Raw genomic sequence first — 22,183 nt, forward strand, 5'->3', positions numbered from 1 at the left:
AAAAACGACTTCTTTCACTTTGGAGAGCTACCCTCCGTTCCAACATCACCAATGTATGTAAACGGTTTCTCCATGCCCAAAAAGACGGTACTGCTTCCCCTATCCATGCACCTAATATGATTCGTTTACCCAAAACTGCCGCTTTCCTTATAAAAAGAACGGCCTCGCGATTAGGGACACAAAATTTTTCATACTTATCTAAAAGTAATCCCGCAGGCACCATCAGCAAGGAATAGCCCAAAACCCCTCCCACATACTACAAAATATCTGCACCTTTGAGCATGCCCAAAAAGCATGGAAAAAAGAATTAGGATGCTGCCTAAACTTCGGGCAAACCGGTGTTTCAACTCCCCCAATCTTAAACATCTGCTCCTGTGTAAAACACACCCTGTGTAATACCCGGTATTGACACTCTCTCAACTCTGCACTTATAGAAATATCAGGGATACGTTTAATTAGTGTCATGAAATCAGACAGAGAAATAGGCACCCCTAGATCCTGGCTCCATTTCTCCAAAAGAACCGTCCGAGGACTAACCACCAACAGCCGCTGTAACTCTTTATAATGAGACGAAACCAAAAGACCACCTTCCCTGAACTGTCCAAAAAATTCCTCTAAATGATAGCCTAAACTAAAAGCCAATCCCCCTCTATCAAGGGACTTATGATAATGACGTAATTGGAGGTATGCCAACAAATCTCTAGGTTCCACCCCACCTTTAGCCTGCAGCTGTGCCCAACTAAGCAGTCTACCATCCTCATCCAACACGTGCTGCAAAAGAATCAGCCCTTGCCCCGCCCCTGTCAGAACATTAAAAGATCTGTCATCATCCCCAGTGGGCACAGGGATCCTGCTAATACACACTTTCACTATCTACAAGCACAAAAAGCCAAGAGCTCCATTTGTTTTGGTACAGGATTTTCCATACTCCCCTTTGCCACATCACATGCCACCTTTGAACTATCCTTCATCCAACAGAAAAACCTTCTATGCCTGCCTTACCAATCACAGCATAAGGACTCTCCAAGCTCTTCCTCACCTCAAAGATTTTCTCTGTCACTAAGCTTACTCCATCTCACTCTTTTCCAAGTCTTTGTTAGCTCTATCCACTCCAAGCTTCCTTCAGTCTTCCCTTTCTCTCCTTCCTCTCCTCATTCTTCTTTCCACCCTCAGTTCGTCCCTTTTCCCTAACCTTCACAGAACTGCCAAATAGCCAATTTAAAGAGGTAGAATTTGATCAGGTTTGCTTTAAACATATATCCCAGCACACTGTGGTACATGTAGTCCCTGTTTACTTGCTTTTAAACATACATACCAGTGCTCTATGGTATGTTTAGTCCCTGTTTCTACTGTTTAAAATTAGCATGCTTTGGCTTCCCTATACTTACAGATCAACTGGATCTTTACCAATCAAGCTTTAATTTATGCTCATTAGGTAAGGATTTGCTAAAGGTTTCTTCCTCCTAGGATGTCCATCTTCAGTGGATCAAGAAATGAACTTGCTCTGTACTAGGTCTGGTTTGGTAGAATAGGCTTCTTGGTAAGATTTGGCTGACAAGTAACTATCTGTGATTTTGCAAACTGGTTAAAGCCTGGCTTTGGTGATTACCCTTTGAGGAAGCAAGAGTATGAAAGCTAATTGGTTTTCCTATGAGATTTTTTTTCAAGACATGGGTAAGAAGAATAATGACTGACTGTATCATATTGAATTTAAATTCTGCTGCAAGTCACTACATAACCTTTTAGTTAATAGTGATTAATAAATGACATCAATCAAGGCAATACATAGAGAAGGTAGAGCTACCAAATCTGTCTCTAAGAAAAAAAAAAATCCCCCAAAACAAACTATCTACCTTCCCTCAATGCTTAGCTCATCGACAGAAGCTAAGAGAACAGCAGTGGGGATGGTAAAGGTAAGTACAGGGACCGTATCTATTGTGCATTCATGAGCCAAAAAGTGGCTCAGACTGTTACTTTCTTTTATAAGTTTCCTTACTAAACTGGAAATACACGAGGGGGACTGGAGCCTCTACAAGATGTACAAGCATTGGCTGGATTTACAACCCTAGCCTGTGCTTAGTTACAATCTCCAACTCTTGTGACTACTAAGAGATGACCAGATCACACTTAACTTACCAGCTTTAAGTGTGCTGACATCCCTTAAGCCAAAATAACTACCAGCTAGCCAATCCAGGATGGCATAAAATGTTCCACCTTGAAGCAAGATATGGGTAAAAAAGTGGGATGTTTGACCACGGAAATACAAATCCTGGAGATAATATCATAAAAACTTCTTTATTGAAGAAAAGACTTGACACAACTGTTGTGTTTCGGCCTACAGGCCTGCATCAGGAGTCTATAAAAACATAAATCAAATAAATCTTTCAAACAAATACATATACAGAATCAAATAAAACATTCAAATAAGTAATAAATATACAATAAGAGATCAACATATAATAAAATACAACAATAAAAATAATGATAATAAATAATGATGAACGTAAAGTCTCTAAGTGACGTATACACAGATTATGCATATGTGGGATGTTATAATATCACCAAAAAATTACACAAAATGGTCGTGTAAATAAATAAATAATTGTAAGAGGGACTAATTATAGGAAGGACTAAACATTCAAAACAGTACTGGTCTCCGTATCTCAAAAAAGATATAGTAGAATTGGAAAAGGTACAGCGAAGGGCGACGAAAATGATAGTGGGGATGGGACGACTTTCCTATGAAGAGAGGCTGAGAAGGCTAGGGCTTTTCAGCTTGGAGAAGAGACGGCTGAGGGGAGATATGATAGAAGTGTATAAAATAATGAGTGGAATGGATCGGGTGGATGTGAAGCGACTGTTCACGCTATCCAAAAATACTAGGACTAGAGGGCATGAGTTGAAGCTACAGTGTGGTAAATTTAAAACGAATCGGAGAAAATTTTTCTTCACCCAACGTGTAATTAGACTCTGGAATTCGTTGCCGGAGAACGTGGTACGGGCGGTTAGCTTGACGGAGTTTAAAAAGGGGTTAGATAGATTCCTAAAGGACAAGTCCATAGACCGCTATTAAATGGACTTGGAAAAATTCCGCATTTTTAGGTATAACTTGTCTGGAATGTTGTTACGTTTGGGGAGCGTGCCAGGTGCCCTTGACCTGGATTGGCCACTGTCGGTGACAGGATGCTGGGCTAGATGGACCTTTGGTCTTTCCCAGTATGGCACTACTTATGTACTTATGTAAAAATAGATCATACTATCTTAAAATACACGCATATATGAAGGACAATAGATAAAATATCCATGAGGCATTATATGGAAACCTATATATACTAAAGCAAATCATAAAAGCAGCATCATACAAATACGCGCACAGCCTATGTTGAAACAAGGAAGACATGCAGAAGTAAAACATGCTGTCTTCAAAATGCAAATATAAAAGACTTTGAATAGAAAAAGTAAAAAATCATACAACCAACATCATGTATACAGGAGAGAACGTAAGACCAATATCATATATAAACAAAAGAAGGAAAAACAAATAAAATAATATGCATGAAAAAGGAACGTGGTGTCAACTAGTGTATGCATGTGGTGGTGCCTATACCTGTGCGCACCTTATACAACCATTTGAGAAAAATATACTGTTGCCATGGCTATTTTAAAGACGTTGGACAAAAAAAAAAAAAGGAAGAAACCATGCAACATAAGAAAACATATAAAAATGTATATATATGCCAAAAATATATATATAAGAATATATATGAAGCAAGTCAACTGGTATAGCTTCCTTCCCCGGAACCCACGTATAGCTAGCTACCAAAATTCAAAAAAGGAAACTTTGAGCAAGTTTTAATAGCAGCACCATTCTGGTCAGCATCTGCAGTGCTAATTTAAAATGATAGAAACAGGGACTACGGATAGCAGCATGCGTTAGGACACACGTTCAAAACGACTTGTCTAAAATTTTCCCTCCGTTAGTTAAGTCATTTAGCAGACTTATTTCTCTATCGCTGCAGGATCCCCGCCGAACCCTTCCGGGAGATATACCACCAGAAATCTAGCACCCCTGCCTGCTCACGCCAGGCAACCAACACTTGGGCCGGTTGCTATGGACGTCTCCAAGGAAAGTTAGAGCCCAGTAACAACCAACGGTGCAATTACTCAATCCCTATAGCAATAAAGCTCACTATTCAGGTTTCCCTAGCTGTATTGCTAACACCTCCTATCTGTCTAGAGGTCAACGACCAAGAAACGACAATAAACCTACGCTACCATCCCGCTCCAGTTAAACAGGAGCTGAGCTCTGCGGGAGCAGATTACCGGTTACTCAAACAGGACTATACTATGCATGCATCAAGTACAGTCTGCACCTGCGCAGTAATAAAAGGTCTGATGAATAGGATCACGCTGCAAGTTTAAAGAGAGGCTTGACACGCATAATAACCTCCTCAAAGAAGAAGGTGGGCGGAGTCGGTGATCTTTGGCATTGGCAGTGGGACCATGCTGCATGGGTGTTCGCCCCGCAGTAAGATGGCGGTAGGCCGGGCCCTGGTAGGCAGGAGGAGGCGAGACGGGCCGGTTTACGCGCGTGCCTGGAGGCGGTGCTAAGTGGTGGGGCCCCTGAGTATGGCTCCTCGGATTCCGGCACTGCAGGTGTTGCTTTGGTCCCTCTCAGCTCAGGAGGGAGCGCGGTGTGGTGTGCGTAGCCTGAGCACCAGACCAGCACATGTTCCCAGAATGGAATATCAGGTATCTCGGGCCTGGGGGGAGGGATGGTTACATCAGCTATGGCCTACCCAGGACACGTGGGCAGAGATGAAGCTGAAAGGAGCGGGCCCCGAGAAAGGATGCCATGGGGTGTCCCTGTTAGCATCACACTTAGTACTCATCTAATGTAATCCAACTCTGTAGGGGCACAGGGCAGCTGCCCACCTGCTCCCGACCCCATAGGGGTGGCTGTCATGTCACACTGACATTTGTATGCTGTTCTATAGTGTAAGATGTTTATCAAATTGTACCCGTTGTACACTCCTGTGGGTGAGTTCTTCATAAAAGCTATTAACTCCAGTAAATAAGAAGAAAATCTGTACATACACACTATTATTATCATCATTACACTCTATAATCCTTATGAATGGTCCTTTCCTGTCCTGAGCCATGTGCATAGCATTTTGGAGTCAGGTCCAGTCTACTTCAGGATATTGTTGTAAATAGAGGGGTAAATTTCTAGGTGCACAAATTAACTGAATGCATGCTTGCTTGGAGATGCACACCCCTACCTGCTCAAGAATTGATTTGGGGTCTCCCGCATGGCAGTGCAGAACACCGAAGGGAGGGTCAGGCACCCTTGAGAGGCTGTGATCCAGGGCCTGGTACTAGCCTTGTCCATCAGCACTGAGAGTTCTGCTTACTAAGCAGTGCTATAGGTGCACAAATTTTTTAGCACGCACTAACGCTAAAGACACCCATTATATTCCTACGGGTGTCTCTAGCATTAGCGCAGTCTAAAATGTTTGCGCGGCTTAGTAAACAGGACCCTAGATTTTTCCCTATGTTCAAAATAATAAACATGAAGTGTTCAAGTGCTCCAGACTGATAAAAAAGATATTTTTAGATTCTTGTCAGATATCTTGCATCCTTTTGTTGAGCCACAGCTAGTTGAATCTCTGGTTGAATCTCTCTGGTTCTCGCCTTGACTACTGCAACCTACTCCTCACTGGCCTCCCACTTAACCATCTATCCCCCCTTCAATCCGTTCAGAACTGTGCTGCGCGTCTTATCTTCCGCCTAGACCGATATGCTCATATCACCCCTCTCCTCAAATCACTTCACTGGCTTTCGATCAGGTACCGCATACAGTTCAAGCTTCTCCTACTAACCTACAAATGCACTCAATCTGCAGCCCCTCACTACCTCTCTACCCTCATCTCCCCTTACGCTCCTACCCGTAACCTTCGCTCACAGGACAAATCCCTCCTCTCAGTACCCTTCTCCACCACCGCCAACTCCAGACTCCGCCCTTTCTGCCTCGCCTCACCCTATGCTTGGAATAAACTCCCTGAGCCCATATGCCAAGCCCCCTCCCTACCCCGGGGCAGAGGGAGCATGGAAACGACCGGCGCGCAGCACCCCCCCCCCCCAGTGGCGTGCACCCAGGGGGGTTCTTTCGCCGGGGTGGGGGGTGTCTCTTCGCCGGGGGGGGTCACGCTGCAGGGGGGGCGGGGCGCATCGGCGCCCCTCGGAACGCCACTGGTAGTAGTGGTTTATATTTCACTAGAACAGTGCCATCAGGAGATTCTATGAATACATTAAAGTCAGTATGAAACTTACTCAGATTCTAATTTAAAAACTTTTTTGTAGTCCGTGATCATCTATTTGAGAATATACAATTTAACACTCAAATACTTCCACAGTTACCAAATATTTTTAAATTGTACTGCAAATTGTGATCAGAGACTCTAGGCTGCAAAACCCAAAAGATGACTCCGTTCTGACAAAGCTCCAAAAGAACGACGATATGTGAACTTTAATCACCCGCTACTGAAGCCACTCCACTTACATATATAAGTATTGCCATACTGGGACAGCATCCTGTTTCCAACAGTGGCCAATCCAGGTCACAAATACCTGGTAAGATCCCGAAAAAGTACAGAACACTTTATGCTGCTTATCCCAGAAATAAGCAGTGGATTTTCCCCAAGGACTTTTCCTTTAGGAAGCCGTCCAAACCTGTTTTTAAACCCTGCTAAGCTAACTGCTTTTACCACATTCTCTAGCAACAAATTCAAGAGTTTAATTACACATTGAGTGAAGAAATATTTTCTCAGATTCGTTTTAAATTTACTACTTTGTAGCTTCATTGAATGCCCCCTAGTCCTAGTATTTTTGGAAAGAGTAAACAGACGCTACACTTCTACCCTTTCCACTCCACTCCACTCATTATTTTATAGACCTCTATCATATCTCCCCTCAGCCGTCTTTTCTCCAAGCTGAAGAGCCCTAGCCGCTTTAGCCTTTCCTCATAGGGAAGTCATCCCATCCCCTATATCATTTTTGTCGCCCTTCTCTGCACCTTTTCTAATTCCACTATATCTTTTTTGAGATACGGTGACTAGAATTGAACACAATATTTGAGGTGCGGTCGCACCATGGAGTGATACAGGCATTACAAAGTCCTCATTTTCGTTTTCCTTTCCTAATAATACCTAACATTCTATTTGTTCTACACGATGTGGAAACTCAAGAGAATAAAACCTTTTTTCCCCAAGAAACATCTTCCGCATCGTAGTACAATTATTAGTAATAAGTCACCTGGACTACTGTAACACTTTGTATGCAGGCTGTAAAGAACAGACCATTAAAAAACTCCAAACAGCCCAAAACACCGCAGCCAGACTCATCTTTGGCAAAACTAAATTCGAAAGAGCAAAACCGCTAAGAGAGAAACTACACTGGCTACCACTCAAGGAACGAATCGAGTTCAAGATCTGCACAACCTCCAAAAAATCATCCATGCAGACGCCCCTCTCTATATGTTAAACCTAGTGAACCTACCACCTAGAAACGCCAAAAGATCGGCCCGCAAATTCCGCAATTTGAACTTCCCCTGCTGCAAAGGAATTAAATACAAACAGTCATATGCTACTACTTTTGAGTACAAAAGCACACAGATCTGGAACACACTACCCTTGGCCCTGAAAAAAATGGACAACCTAACCAGCTTTCGCAAATCTTTGAAGACACGTCTCTTCAAAAAAGTCTAAGGACATCCTCACTAACTATTCCCCAAACTACTCAGATGCATCTAAAACACCTCTTACAACACCCACCTAGCACCCACATCCAAATTACTTACCTTTGCTTATTATCGACTGTATCTAAGATCATGTAATGACTGCATCATAACAACACTCTGTAAGCCACATTGAGCCTGCAAAAAGGTGGGATAATGTGGGATACAAATGCAATAAATAAATAAATTTGTCGCAGAAGGTTTCAATGTATCATCAATGACAACACCTAGATCCCTTTCTTGGTTGGTGACTCCTAACTTGGAAGCCTGCATTACTTAGCTATAATTCGGGTTCCTCTTTGATAAGACTCATTGAATAAACTGTGTCCCATAGATATATGAATTATATTGACATCATCTATTTTGAAGCTAAGTACAAATTTTTGTTTTTTTTTCCTGTCAGTGTGATATTGGATGGAACAAACTTTTGAATGATATTCTGGTGATCCCTGCTGCTGGTGGTTGTGCTCTTATGTGTGGATTAGGAGAGATTGCTGTATGCCCTGTAAGGTCACAGTCATCTGCCTTTTGTTTGTGTTTGTTGAAAGTGAATCGGGACACGTGATTTTTGGGAGATCAGAGGTGTGCAGGCAGGCAGAACTTGAGCAAGCAGCCCCTCCTCTTTAGTTTCTGGTGCATACTTCTGGCCCGCTCTCACCAATCCGCTGAGATTTCAGTAGATGGAGGCCATAGAAATTCTGGCACACCAGAGGTCTGAGTCTTCCTGAACACAGTTCTTGCAACACAGATGGGTCGAGTTAGGGTGCTACGGTTTGGAGCAAATTTTTAGGTTTTGGAGACAACTGAGTTGAAGCTGGGAAAAGGGTTACCTCAAGGACTTCTGATGGAGTTTGCCGTAATTAATCCTGATTTTCCTTTTGTGGTGAGCCCATAATGTGTGTGTGTGTAGGCAAGGAGAATGAACTTTGTCCTAGGGGTTGGGAGATGGGAGGGGCTGTGGATGTGCTTCATATGTAAGCAATTTGCTTTTTCTCTGTGTGATTGGGAGGAGTTGTAGAGAGGAAAAACAGACAAAAACATCTCTACTTTGGTAGCACATTTGGCTTTTCTTGAACATAATTAGATAGAATTCTAATACAACATGTTGGTCCAATGTAAAAGGAATCTTTTTATCAGTGTCTTCAATTTGGTTTTAGGTAGAATTTTGAGAATGCTGTTAATTTCAAGAATGCATATATTCCATTTCAATTATTTAAATGTACGAATCATGTTCTCTTGACACCAGTGTATGTAGTAAATGATGGCATAGTATGGTCCATCCAGACTGCCCAGTAAGGTGGCCAGTTGTACCTGCCGCTCTGTGCAGAATAAACCCCTCTATGCTCTGTTTTAAGTGTCAAGGTCATTTAAATTTTGCTTTGATTCTGTTCTCTTTCTATATAGCAGGGGTTCTCAACCCAGTCCTCAGGATACACCTAGCCAGTCAGGCTTTCAGAATACCCAAAATAGAGCATGCAAATGTAACTATTGTATGCAAATTTATGTCATGCATATTTATTGTACGTATTCTGAAAACCTGACTGTTCAGGTGTGACCCGAGGACTGGGTTGAGAACCCCTGCTATATAGGGATTTTCTGTGCTTATGCCCATGTGTTTTTGTGTTCATCACTATTTTTGTCCCCGCCACTTCCACCACTCTCTCTGTGAAACAGTATTTCCTGATATTAAATTATGTCCTGTAGTTCTACAACTTTCATCATCTCTCTTTTTTTTTTTTTTTAATTGGGTTTATTAGAGAAATTACACAAAATAATCATGTGCATCAACATTATTAGCATCAAAATAATACAAAGAAAAAAAACACTCTAAAGGTCCCTAAACTTATATCCCTTCTCTAAATACCCAACCCCCTCCAACTTTCATCTCTGAAAAAAAAAAGTATTTATACATCTGTTTTCATCTCTCCTGTCCCTCCTTTCCTCTAGCGTATACATGGAGGCAGGTGAAAGCTTGGCTCTTCAACCAGGCCTTTAGTGGAAGAAGTAACTAACTTGTTAGACTCACACACACAAGGAGTGACATGGGCTGCACATACTGCAACAGGACACGTTTATCCACTCCTACCCTAGCTGAGACAATATTTAACCATCTCTCTGACCTCATGCGACCCAAGTGCATGAACCTGCATTTTTTGGGATTAAACCTTAGTTGCCAATTATCGGTCCATCCTTCCTCATGTCATTCACACCCTCCAGGGTGTCCACCCTGTTGCAGAGTTTAGTATCATTCGCAAAGAGACAAACATTACCAGACAGCCCTTTTCGCAATATTGCTCACGAAGACGTTAAAAAGAGCTGGCCCTAGGACCGATTCCTGCGGTACTCCACTGACGACATCCTTTTCTTCAGAACAAGCTCCATTTACCACTACCCTCTGTCTCCTACCATTCAACCAATTTTTAACCCAATCAGTTACTCTAGGTCCCATTGAGTGCCCTCGGTATGGGACCTAGAGTAACTGATTGATTGGGTTAAAAATTGGTTGAATGGTAGGAGACAGAGGGTAGTGGTAAATGGAGCTTGCTTTGAAGAAAAGGATGTCATCAGTGGAGTACCGCAGGGATCGATCCTAGGGCCGGCTCTTGTTAACGTCTTTGTGAGTGATATTGCGGAAGGGCTGTCTGGTAAGGTTTGTCTCTTGCGGATGATACTCTGCAACAGGGTGGACACCCTAGAGGGTGTGAATGACATGAGGAAGGACCTAGCAAAGCTGGAGGAATGGACCGATAATTGGCAACTAAGGTTTAATCCCAAAAAATGCAGGGTCATGCACTTGGGTTGCAACAATCTGAGGGAACAGGACAGTATAGGGGGTGAAGTGCTTCAGTGTTTGAATGAAGAGCAGGACTTGGGGGTGATTGTGTATGATGACCTTAAAGCTTCCAAACAGGTAGAAAAAGCGATGGTCAAAGCCAGAAGGATGCTTGGGTGCATAGAGAGAGACATGACCAGCAGGAAAAAGGAGGTGATAGTGCCGTTGTATAAGTCTCTAGTGAGGCCCCATTTGGAGTACTGTGTGCAGTTCTGGAGACCGCACCTACGAAAAGATATAAACAGGATGGAATCGGTCCAGAGGGCGGCTACGAAATTAGAAAGCGGTCTTGAATGCAAAAATTATAGGGACAGGCTTATGAACCTCAACATGTATACGCTGGGAGAGAGGAGACATGATAGAAACGTTTAAATATCTCAAGGGCATTTATGTACAGGAAGAGAGCCTTTTCCAAATGAAGGAGAGCTCTGGAATGAGGGGGCATATGGCAAAGTTAAGAGGGAATAGGCTTGGGAGTAACCTAAGGAAGTATTATTTCACAGAAAGGGTGGTGGAGGCGTTGAATGACCTCCCGGTGGAGGTGGTGGAGTCGAGGACTGTTCCAGAATTTAAAAAGGCATGGGATAAGCATGTGGGATCGCTTAGGAACAGGAAGAATTAGGGGTTACAGAGGATGGGCAGACTGGAGGGGTCATATGGCCTTTATCTGCCGTCATGTTTCTATGTGCAACTTACTTTCTAACTCTTCTTGCTCTCTTATCTATCTATATGTTCCATCTTTGCTTTACCCTTCACTATCAATTAAAATGTTCTATTACGTTTTGTGTTGACATTGTAAGTAGCATACTATGCCATACTTTGTATTATTTGAATATTTTTACTACTGTAATTGCCTATTACTCATGTTCGATCTATTCTTACTGTTCACCACCTTGAGTGAATTCCTTCAAAAAGGCGGTAAATAAATCCTAATACATAAATAAATGTTCAGGTCTTCAAGTCTTTCCTCTTATCATTTTGGTGCAAACTCCATACTGTTTTTATCGCCTTCCTCTGAAACCTTTCAAGTCTTTGTCCTTAGCCAGATATGTCCTTCAAAACTGAACACAAGCCTCACCAATGACTTATACAGGGGCATTAACACCTCCTTTCTTCTACTGGTTATGCCTCTCTTTGTTACAGTCTAGCACCCTTCTGGTTTTGGTCTCCAGCACAGATCAAAACTGTATTAATTAAATTAACATGAACCACTCTTCCTGCAGTTACAGTGGGGAGCAAGAGGGGGGGTTGCATGGGAAGCAACTGCTTGCCCTGGGATTTGTAGTATTGCGTATTGCCACGATTTGGGTTTCTGCCAGGTACGTGTGACCTGGCTTGGCCACTGTTTGGAAAACAGGATACTGATGGATCACTGGTCTTACCCAGTATGGCTATTCTTATGTTCTTATGATGTAAACATACTAGAGTTGCAGGTTTCTGTGGGAGCCTCAGGCATTTCTTATGAAAAGGGCTCTTCCTCAGGCTTAATTCCAACAGCAGACTCTTTGCTCACTGATTCTGCTTTCAAAAAGAGACTTTTGGACCCTGTGCAGGACCTGGATTCAGTCTGTCCTCACTGTCCTTCACTCTCTGAGGGAGGTCTCATTATAGCTTCTTTTCATTATGGAGTTCCAGCATCCAGAGGTTCTTTCAGGAGGGAGAGCTTCCCCTGGATGAAGTAGATGACCCTTCTGTGGTCAGATTGTTTCATAAGGAGGATTTATTATTATTATTATTATTATTATTGCTACTACAGTCTTACAATCTGCAAAATACCACAAAGTTCAATGTGGGTAACAGACAAAACAGAACATCAGGAATTAGTGTTCAAAATTATACAGTCATTTCCAAAAAAACTTGGTTACCATGAGCTAATAACATTTCTTAAAAAGAAATGTCTTAAGAGCTTTCCTAAACTGAAAATAACCACAAATTCTTAAAAGTACTACTACTACAGCGCTGTACAATTTAACATGGAAGGACAGTCCCTGCTCAAGGAGCTTACAATCTAAAAGACAGGTGTACAATCTAAAGACAAGTGTACAATCTAAAAGACAAGTGTAGAGTCAATCTGATAGGGCATACTATATTTCTCGAAAGGTTAGGTGCCGAAAGCAGCATTGAAGAGGTGAGTTTTAAGCAGAGATTTGAAGATGGGTAGGGAAGGGGCTTGGTGTAGGGGTTAAGGAGATTGTTCCAGGCATAGGGTGAGGCAAGGCAGAATGAGCGGAGCCTGGAGTTGGCAGTGGTGGAGAAGGGTACTGAAAGGAGGGATTTGTCCTATGAGCGGAGGTTACGGGCGGGAACATATGGGGAGATGAGGGTAGAGAGGTAGTGAGGAGCCACAGTCCGGGTGCATTTGTAGGTAAGGAGGAGAAGCTTGAATTGTATGCGGTATCTGATCGGAAGCCAGTGAAGTGACTTGAGGAGAGGGGTGATATGAGTATATCGGTTCTGGCGGAATATAAGACGTGCGGCAGCGTTCTGAACGGATTGAAGGGGGGATAGATGGCTAAGTGGGAGGCCGGTGAGGAGTAAGTTGCAGTTGTCAAGGCGAGAGGTAATGAGAGTGTGGACGAGAGTTCGTGTGGTGTGCTCAGAGAGGAAAGGGCGAATTTTGCTGATGTTGAAGAGGAAGAAGCGACAGGTCTTGGCAGTCTGTTGGATATGCGCAGAGAAGGAGAGGGAGGAGTCGAAGATGACTCTGAGGTTGCGGGCAGATGGAACGGGGAGGATGAGGGTGTTATCAACTGAGATAGAGAGTGGAGGAAGAGGAGAAGTGGGTTTAGGTGGAAAGACGAGGAGCTCGGTTTTAGACATGTTCAGCTTCAGGTGGCGGTTGGACATCCAGGCAGTAATGTCGGATAAGCAGGCCTGGGTCTTCGCGGTGATGTCTGGTGTGGAGAGATATAGCTGGGTGTCATCAGCATAAAGATGATACTGAAAACCATGAGATGAGATCAGTGAGCCTAGGGAAGAGGTGTAGATTGAGAAGAGAAGGGGTCCAAGGACAGATCCCTGGGGAACTCCAACAGAAAAGAAGGAAGAGAATTCCAAAACTGTGCAGCCTGATAAGAAAAAGTAGATTGAAAAATCCTTTTTACCTTTACATGGTGATGAGGGAAACTTGAATAAAAATTGATTTCTAGTAGATCTAGAAATAAAATAATTTAAAAACTCAAACTCAAGCCTAAATAAGCAGGGGTAGATCCACACAATGCTTGATAGGTCAAAGCAGATACCTTAAATTGAAATCTTGCTTCTAATGCTAGCCAATGAAAATGACATAACAAAGGAGTAATACGATCATATTTGTCTGCTGCAAAAATAATTCTTGCTGCTGCATTCTGTACTCATTGTAATTTAAACTTCAGCAACTTTGTGCAACCAATATAAATAGTGTTGCAGTAGTCCAATTTTGAAAGTATCAAAACCTGAACCAACAATCTAAAAACAAATTAAAAAATGTCCAAATACTTCTTAATTTCTTTAGTAACGTAAAAGAATCTCTTACCACCTTTTGAACCTGGGTTCCTAAAGACAGTTTACTATCCACCACAATTCTCAGAATTCTGGAAGAAAAATCTAGTTTTATCTAAAAATTAACTTGTAGCATCATGTCACTCAGATGTAATGGTGGATTTACCCATAAAAACTTTGTTTTCTCTTTATGAAGCTTCAGTTTTTATGCAGAAACCCATGGATCGACTAAATCTGAACAACCACAAAGATCAGATTCATGTCCTATCTTGCCAGTAGTAAAAGGCAATACCATAGTAATGTCATCTGCATATGTAAAGGATTGGATCTTCGAGTTCTCCAGACTTTTTGCTAACGGTTGCATCAAGATATTAAACAGTGTAGGGGACAGTGGGGAAACCTGAGGGATCCTACAAGTAGCTCTCCAGGGCTCTGCCATTTCCCCCACGCATTTTCATCCTATATGATATATCTAGAAAACCTCTGGTCCTGTACAAAAAAGTCCAGTAGCAGGGCCGCCGAGAGAGGGGGGCAGGGGGGCATAATTCCCCAGGCCTGGGCCTCCAAGGGGGACCTGGCACCGGGGTCTCTCTCTCCTGCTCCTGACGGGACTCGTCTAAAAAGTGGCATAAAGCAGCATTTGGATGTTTTTCTCACAAAAACATCCAAATCAGTATTTTCGAAACCAATTTTTAGATGTTTTTCTATGAAGTCTGTCAGAAGTGCATTCAAAACGCAAGGGGGCATGTCAGGAGCGTGTTAAGGGAGAGTTCTGGGTGTTCCTAACATTTGGGTGTTTTACAGCCATAATGGAACAAAACAAAACTGTCCAGGACTAAAACTAAGACGTTTTGAACGAGACCTGTTTTTATAACGAATAAGGCACAAAAGGTGCCCTAAATGACCAGATGAGCACTGAAGGGAATCACGGGTGACCCCCCCCCCCCCTGTGGTCACTGATTCCCTCCCACCCCCAAAAAATGTGAATAAAAATATGAGTTCCCAGCTTCTATGACAGCCTCAGATGTTAGAGCCAGGTCTATTAGAACAGCATGCAGGTCCCTGGAGTAGCGTATTGGTCAGTGCAGTGCACCATTGCATGGGGGACTCAGGTCCCTATCTCCCTCTGCCTGTCACATTTATGGTGGAAACTGTGAGCCCTGCAAAACTCACCAGAAACCCACTATGATAGTGGTGTACAGTTGGGGGTAGTGGGTTTTGGGGGGGCTTAGCACATAAGGTAAGGGAGCAATGGTCAGATGTGTACCAGGGAGCTTCACCTTAACCAGGGTGGGACAAGGCTGCTGGCATCGGCTTTTAAAAAGGAGCTAGAGCAGTTTTTAAACTAGAAATAGGGGAAGGCTGACAGTCGCTCAAAAGCGCATGGTTCGTGATAAGGTATCTTTCAAAGATATCACCAAAACAGGGACGATAGGGTATCCTGATAGGTTGCAAAAGAGACCGTAGTAGATCAGGTGTCCTTAAATAAAAATAAAAATCAGAGAAAAGATTGCAAATTAATACTGCCAGGTACTAAGCATGATGTAAATAGGAACAACAATAAATGTTTATTTACTGTATTTTCTTGTGCAAGATGTTTTGATCTTTTTCATCAACTATGAATACTATCTATGTGTTTTTGAGAAGGTAAAAATTCAAGAAATTGAAAAAAGTTGTATCAAAGTGCTGGCTGTCACATTGGTCCCTTTTTGAGTACAGTGCTCTCAGGAAAAATTTTAATTTGACAAAATTATGCACAGACCGTTTAATAAAATGGCCTAGGATGAACTGACTCCTTTTGTTGCCATCTAATTTTTTAGGATGCAATACAAACTCTGAATACCCTGCAGACCAATGCCAGTTACCTGGATCAGGTAAAACGGGAACGAGGAGACCCCCAGTTGCAGCTGGAGGCCATGAAAGGGTTCTTGAAGAGGAGTGGTTTGAAGGTGAGCATGACTGGCCCTGGAGTGCTGAATTGAGGGGGTGGGGGCTTTCAGCTGAGGGTTTAATTCTGCTGTGTCTCAGTTACAGAAGTGTTGGGTGGAATTGCCACAGATCTGGGGAAGCTGTTGTTTTCCTTGGCACTGGAGGGTCCCAGGATATAGTGTTGGAACTCCCATAGCAACATAAGCCTGCTGTGTGTCCTGCTACGTATTGGGAAAAACTGATGGTCATTAGTGTGACCTGGTATGGTACAGCACATCCATAAGTTTGAACACATGTTGTATCTAGTGTTTGGGTTAGAAGTGTGATTTCCCAAGTTGTGGTTATTTCCTCAGCTTTATGGTGAGATCATTACTTTGTGGGGTTATGCATCAGCACCCCTCCCACCCTCATAGTCTAATAGTTAATGGGTCTTTCTAAAGCACCTCATAGATCTTAAAGATTTCCATAATATCCAAGAGAGACTGAACAATCCAATATAGGTTGGCCAAGGACAAAGCTTACAGTCTTTTTGGGTCCTTTGTCATCAGTGATTGACACCTTGGCCCCAAATGCCTTTTCTTCCTTAGGAATACACCCAGTTCATTCTTGTTCAGTGGCAGCTTTAGTTTGTAAATGATTTGGCAAAATCTTTAGTACAGGGTGGGGAGATCTGGATCAGTATCCCATAATAGAAATATCCAATTGCATGTCTGGTACTGTAATGAGTGGACAGAGTTATAGCATTGGCAGTGCGTGTGTGTGCTGTGCCTGTATTGCAGACCTGATAGTCTCTCCAAATCATAAAATGTCATTGTAGGAGTAAACAGTAATCACACCGGCCCCTACAGAGCAGTGGAGGTAGAGATGTACAAGTGATGCACTCTGGAAATAGTATAATAACTAGCCGTTGAGCCCGTAAAAACGGGCTAGTATAGGAAGGGGGGGTTGAAAGCCCCCCCCCCCCCCCCCCCGCCGAGTTCGCCGCTGCCGCTCCCCCTCCGAGTTCGGCCCCCCTCCCCGGAGTCGTCGCCACCCACCTTCCACCCGGTCGGGCCCTCGCTCCGCTATTGAAACAGCGAGGGCACGCAGCACACAGCTCTGCTGCTGAGCTGCAGTGGCCTTCCTTCTTCTTCTCTGCCTGTGTCCCGCCCTCGTGTGACGTAACGTCGTCGAGGGCGGGACACAGGCAGAGAAGAAGAAGGAAGGCCGACGGCAGCTCAGCAGAGCTGTGTGCTGCGTGCCCTTGCTGTTTCAATAGTGGAGTAAGGGCCCGACCGGATGGAAGGTGGGTGGCGGCGGCGGCGACTCCGGGTGGGGGGAACGTTAGCGACGGCGGTGTCCCTCGCAAATGCGCAGTAGAGACCCTCTCTGTTCCGCCCCTGTCATCACGTATTGACGCAGGGGCGGGGCAGAGAGGGTCTCTACTGCGCATTTGCGAGTGAGTACGACACTCGCCATTTATATATATATATTGATAATCATATCTGAGTTCAACTCTTTTTTTTTTTTTTTTTTAATCTCTGTTTATACTGCTAGACTAACAACATGAAACGGATAAATTCTTTATTGTTTTTATTTACATGAAGATTTAAAATTATTTACAGGTATGGCATATTTACAATAATATATAGAAGAAAAGTTCAGGTAAAGGTAAAAGTTTGTTAAACACTGTTCTTTATCTGATACTGGAATGAACACACACTCCCTATTGGCAAACTGTCCACCGTCTGTTACCAAAAATGAAGACAGAATTTGACCATACAATCTGCATACATTGACAGTCAGACACTGCTGATGATAAAATGATATAAAAGACATCTCCTCCATCATGGGCATCTAGATCCATAAGAACATAAGCACTGGCATACTGGGACAGACCGAAGGCCCATCAAGCCCAGTATCCTGTTTCTAACAGTGGCCAATCCAGGTCACAAGTACCTGGCAAGATCCCAGAAAAGTAAAACAGATTCTATGCTGCTTATCTTAGAAAAAAGCAGTGGCTTTTCCCAAGTCCATCTTAATAATGGCTTATGGACTTTTCTTTTAGGAAATTATTCAAATCTTTTTTAAACCCTGCTAAGCTAACTGCCTTTGAGGGCATATATTTGGCCTGGGCTTCCAGGATGGTATTTTTGAACAGCATCCATGCCTGATGTAAATTTTTGACCTTCGCCACTGCTCCTCTAAATTTTGTTTTTGTTTTTTCACTGTTCTCATTTTATCATAGTCTCCTTTTTGAAAGTTAAATGCTAACATGTTAGATTTCCTGTGTGTACTTACTCCAAAGCCGATGTCAAATCTGATCATATTATGATCAGTGTTATCAAGCGGCCCCAGCACCATTACCTCCTGCACCAGATCATGAGCTCCACTAAAGACAAGGTCTAGAATTTTTCCTTCTCTTGTTGGCCCCTGTACCAGCTGCTGCATAAAGCAGTCCTTGATTTTTGTCAAAGAATTTTACCTCCCTAGCATGCCCTGATGTTAGATTTACCCAGTCAATATAGAGGTAATTGAAATCACCCATTATTATTGTGTTGCCCAGTTTGTTAGCCTCCCTAATTTCTGATAACATTTCTACATCTGTCTGTTCATCCTGACCAGGTGGACGGCAGTACACTTCTATTACTATCCTTTTCCCCTTTACACATGGAATTTCAATCCATAGGGATTCCAAAATGTGTTTTGTTTCCTTCTTTGTTTAAAATCTAAGGACTATTTGGCGGTGGTCACCTCTACCCTGTGTAAGACCTTCAGATACTGTAGTCTCCCCCTTGCTGTATATGTCGAGTATGTCAATTCTTTCTTTTTTTTTAAACTATTTATGTAATGTGACAAGTAACACACTTTACATAGAATTATTGTGCAGATTAACAGAAAAACACATTTAACTAGCAAGGCATCACGCTCCATAAGTAATGCCATACTGGGAAAAGACCAAAGGCTCTTCAAGCCCAGCATCCTGTCCCCGACAGCGGCCAATCCAGGTCAAGGGCACCTGGCAGCTTCCCAAACGTACAAACATTCTATACATGTTATTCCCGAAATTGTGGATTTTTCCCAAGTCCATTTAGTAGCGGTCTTTGGACTTGTCCTTTAGGAAACCGTCCAAACCCCTTTTTAAACTCTGCCAAGGTAACTGCCTTCACCACATTCTCCGGAAACGAATTCCAGAATTTAATTACGCGTTGGGTGAAGAAAACTTTTCTCCTATTTGTTTTAAATGTACTACACTAGTTTTATCGCATGCCCCCTAGTCCTACTATTTTTGGAAAGTGAACAGACGCTTCACATCCACCTGTTCCACTCCACTCATTATTTTATATACCTCTATCATGTCTCTCCTCAGCCGTCTCTTCTCCAAGTTGAAAAGCCCTAGCCTCCTTAGTCTTTCTTCATAGGGAAGTCGTCCCATCCCCGCTATCATTTTCGTCGCCCTTCGCTGCACTTTTTTCCAATTCCACTATATCTTTCTTGAGATGCGGCGACCAGAATTGGACACAATACTGAAGGTGTGGTCGCACCATGGAACGATACAATGGCATTGTAACATCCTCACACCTGTTTTCTATACCTTTCCTAATAATACCCAATATTCTGTTCGCTTTCCTATCCGCAGCAGCACACTGAGCAGAAGATTTCAGTGTATTATCAATGACGACACCCAGATCCCTTTCTTGGTCCGTAACTCCTAACGTTGAACCTTGCTCCACAGCATATCAATCTATTTCCTGTACTCTTGAGAAGTAAGGAGTGAAGGATGAAAGCCCCCTTCCAGTACTTTGCAGTAGTATATTGGGCTGTGTGATAAGGTGCACCACAAGCTCCCAGTCCGTTCTTCACATCCCACCTGTACTCTGGCAAGCAAAAGTGAAGGCTGAAAGCCTGTGTCCTGATGTGCACCTTCCTCCAAAAACAGACTTAGGTTATTTAAAGTTTTACTTGATCACCTAAATGCTCTAAGGGCAGAGCAATAGATTGAGGTACAGGGAGATACCATCAACCTTCATTTGTAATGTATGGCATCACTGCAGGTGCTCCAGGCTCCCTTGGTATCTGCTCACTTTTAATTGTCTGTATTTTTGATAGGTAGAAGACCTGGATCAGTTGAACATTATCCATGTGACAGGAACAAAAGGAAAGGTAAGAGTGATTATATGGAAGGGATGGTAGTGGAGCTCTAAAGTCTTGTGGCAGATGGACACTGAAGATTTCTGTGACTTACATTAGGTCACAGGGAGTTCTGGCCCAGGGTTGGACTTGGACTGTAGGGATTTTTAGCCCAGGATAATTTTTTTCTTTTTCAGACTTCTTATTTTTTTTCTCTCCTCTTTTCCTTTCTCTTTTTCTTTGATTCCCTTCTTCTAGGGCTCCACCTGTGCTTTTGCTGAGCAAATGCTCAGGAATTGTGGACTGAAGACGGGCTTTTACAGGTATGCTTTGTGGTGTTTGGAAACAAAAAGGAATGGTGAATGTTGTGAGTTGCATCTTTGGGTCACCAAAGCTTTATTTCAAATTTCTCACTGTTCTTCTAGTTCTCCACATTTGGTCCAAGTGAGAGAGAGAATTCGAATTAACGGACAGCCAATAAGCAAGGAACTCTTCACCAAATATTTTTGGCAAGTTTATAACCGACTTGATGAAAGGAAGGTAATTCAGATTTGGCAGAACGGGGAGAAAGAGGTAGAGAAGTTAATAATTGCTCTCAAACCTTTAGTCTCACCTGCCTCCCCTGATTTTGGGTTGCTGGGACAGGTAACAGCAGAAGACTCCAAAGAGAGCAAGCAGCAGTTTGCAGTGTTTAATTTGTGAATCCTTCTCTCCAGGATTCCTGTCCCCAGAGTATGCCTGCCTACTTTCGTTTTCTCACCATCATGGCATTTCACGTGTTTCTGCAGGAGAAGGTAAAGTGTTTCAGCTTTATCATAGACTCACATTCTGTGAGAATATTTAATTTGATTTGCATGCTTATTTTCCGCTTAACTAATCATGAGTTCAAGGTAGAAAACAACTCAAACATTAACTACAGCTGCTTACAAAGAATGATATATGCCACCAACATTAAAATACAATAAAATGAAGAAAATATAAGAACATCTAAACATTCAGTATAATAAAATTAAATACATATTGAATTACAGTATAATAGTTCAATAGAACATATATTCATTAAATCACAATGTAAATATTAAAATTCATGCAATAAATCAGTAAAAAAAAATAAAGAGGAAAAAAAATAAAAATGATATATACATGACTCAAAAAACTGAATAACTGGTTAAACCCTACATAAAAATACTAACTCTGACAAAGCTAGAAGTTTGGTTATCCAAGCATTTCATTGACCAAATCTAAGATAAATATTATAAAAGTAAATGTGCTTTTTAACCCTCCCCCTTTTTTACAAAGCTGTGCTAGCGACTGCACATGCAGTAATGCCGTCACAGCCTATCCAAAGTGAATGGACTGTGTCGGCATTTTCACGGCTTTGTAAAGGGGGGGGGGGGGGTAAGAGTCATGTAAAAAGCGTATAATTATTTCCTATCCTAATCTCATCTAAGAGCGAATGAAATTGCACAATATTTAATCCTATAGATCAAGTAGTTTGTGTTAAATGAGTTTAAAGCAGTAGTGTCGGGAGACTGGTGCCTGGCCATGAACAATCTTAAAAATCAAACATCATTTAAATAATTTACTGATTTTCTGTCCTGTATGAGATGTGATTTATTTGCTTCTCTGTTTGCCTTTAATGTATTTTTCTGTTCTGTAAGGTGGATTTGGCTGTGGTAGAGGTTGGCATTGGTGGAGCATATGACTGCACTAACATTATCAGGTACTGAAACACGAACAACAGCCTCTGTACTGCTGCCACTCACAACAGTGTGACTTTGTGTAAGACCATTTCTTTTCTGTCTACAGGAAGCCAGTGGTCTGTGGCATCTCTTCCCTTGGGATTGACCATACAAGCATCCTTGGAGATACCATTGAGAAGATTGCTTGGCAGAAGGGTGGCATCTTCAAGGTATAGCACTGAGGAGGGCCTGTTTCCATTCCAGGCTTATTGTTTAGTGTACAGGTCCTTGGCAAAAGGGTGGCATCTTCAAGGCACAGCACTGAGGGGACCTGTTTCCGTTACAAGCTTATTG

The 22,183-nt window shown here is 42.6% G+C and overlaps 2 protein-coding genes across 5 annotated transcripts in view; one reads left to right on the plus strand and one right to left on the minus strand.

Annotated features, from left to right (window-relative positions):
* Positions 1–4,352, minus strand: part of TTC16 (tetratricopeptide repeat domain 16) — a 54,093-nt gene extending 49,741 nt beyond the window's left edge. Inside the window, exon 1 of one of the 2 annotated variants that reach the window (XM_030207951.1) lies at positions 4,276–4,352. The gene's annotated coding sequence lies outside the window, so the exon portion shown is untranslated. Of the gene's footprint in view, positions 1–4,270 lie in introns of both variants that reach the window. The other variant, XM_030207952.1, reaches the window with a different exon arrangement.
* Positions 4,353–4,464: 112 nt separating this feature from the next.
* Positions 4,465–22,183, plus strand: part of FPGS (folylpolyglutamate synthase) — a 41,918-nt gene continuing 24,199 nt past the window's right edge. The window contains exons 1-8 of one of the 3 annotated variants that reach the window (XM_030207955.1): positions 4,465–4,752; positions 15,929–16,057; positions 20,127–20,180; positions 20,406–20,470; positions 20,573–20,687; positions 20,864–20,941; positions 21,809–21,870; positions 21,957–22,059. In XM_030207955.1, coding sequence (XP_030063815.1) covers positions 4,630–4,752; positions 15,929–16,057; positions 20,127–20,180; positions 20,406–20,470; positions 20,573–20,687; positions 20,864–20,941; positions 21,809–21,870; positions 21,957–22,059 — 729 coding nt within the window. In that variant the 5' untranslated portion in view covers positions 4,465–4,629. Of the gene's footprint in view, positions 4,753–8,465; positions 8,679–15,928; positions 16,058–20,126; positions 20,181–20,405; positions 20,471–20,572; positions 20,688–20,863; positions 20,942–21,808; positions 21,871–21,956; positions 22,060–22,183 lie in introns of those variants that run through there. The other 2 variants (XM_030207956.1, XM_030207957.1) reach the window with 2 other exon arrangements.

This window comes from Microcaecilia unicolor, chromosome 6, assembly GCF_901765095.1.
Source record: "Microcaecilia unicolor chromosome 6, aMicUni1.1, whole genome shotgun sequence".
In the NCBI taxonomy this organism is placed as follows: Eukaryota; Metazoa; Chordata; class Amphibia; order Gymnophiona; family Siphonopidae; genus Microcaecilia; species Microcaecilia unicolor.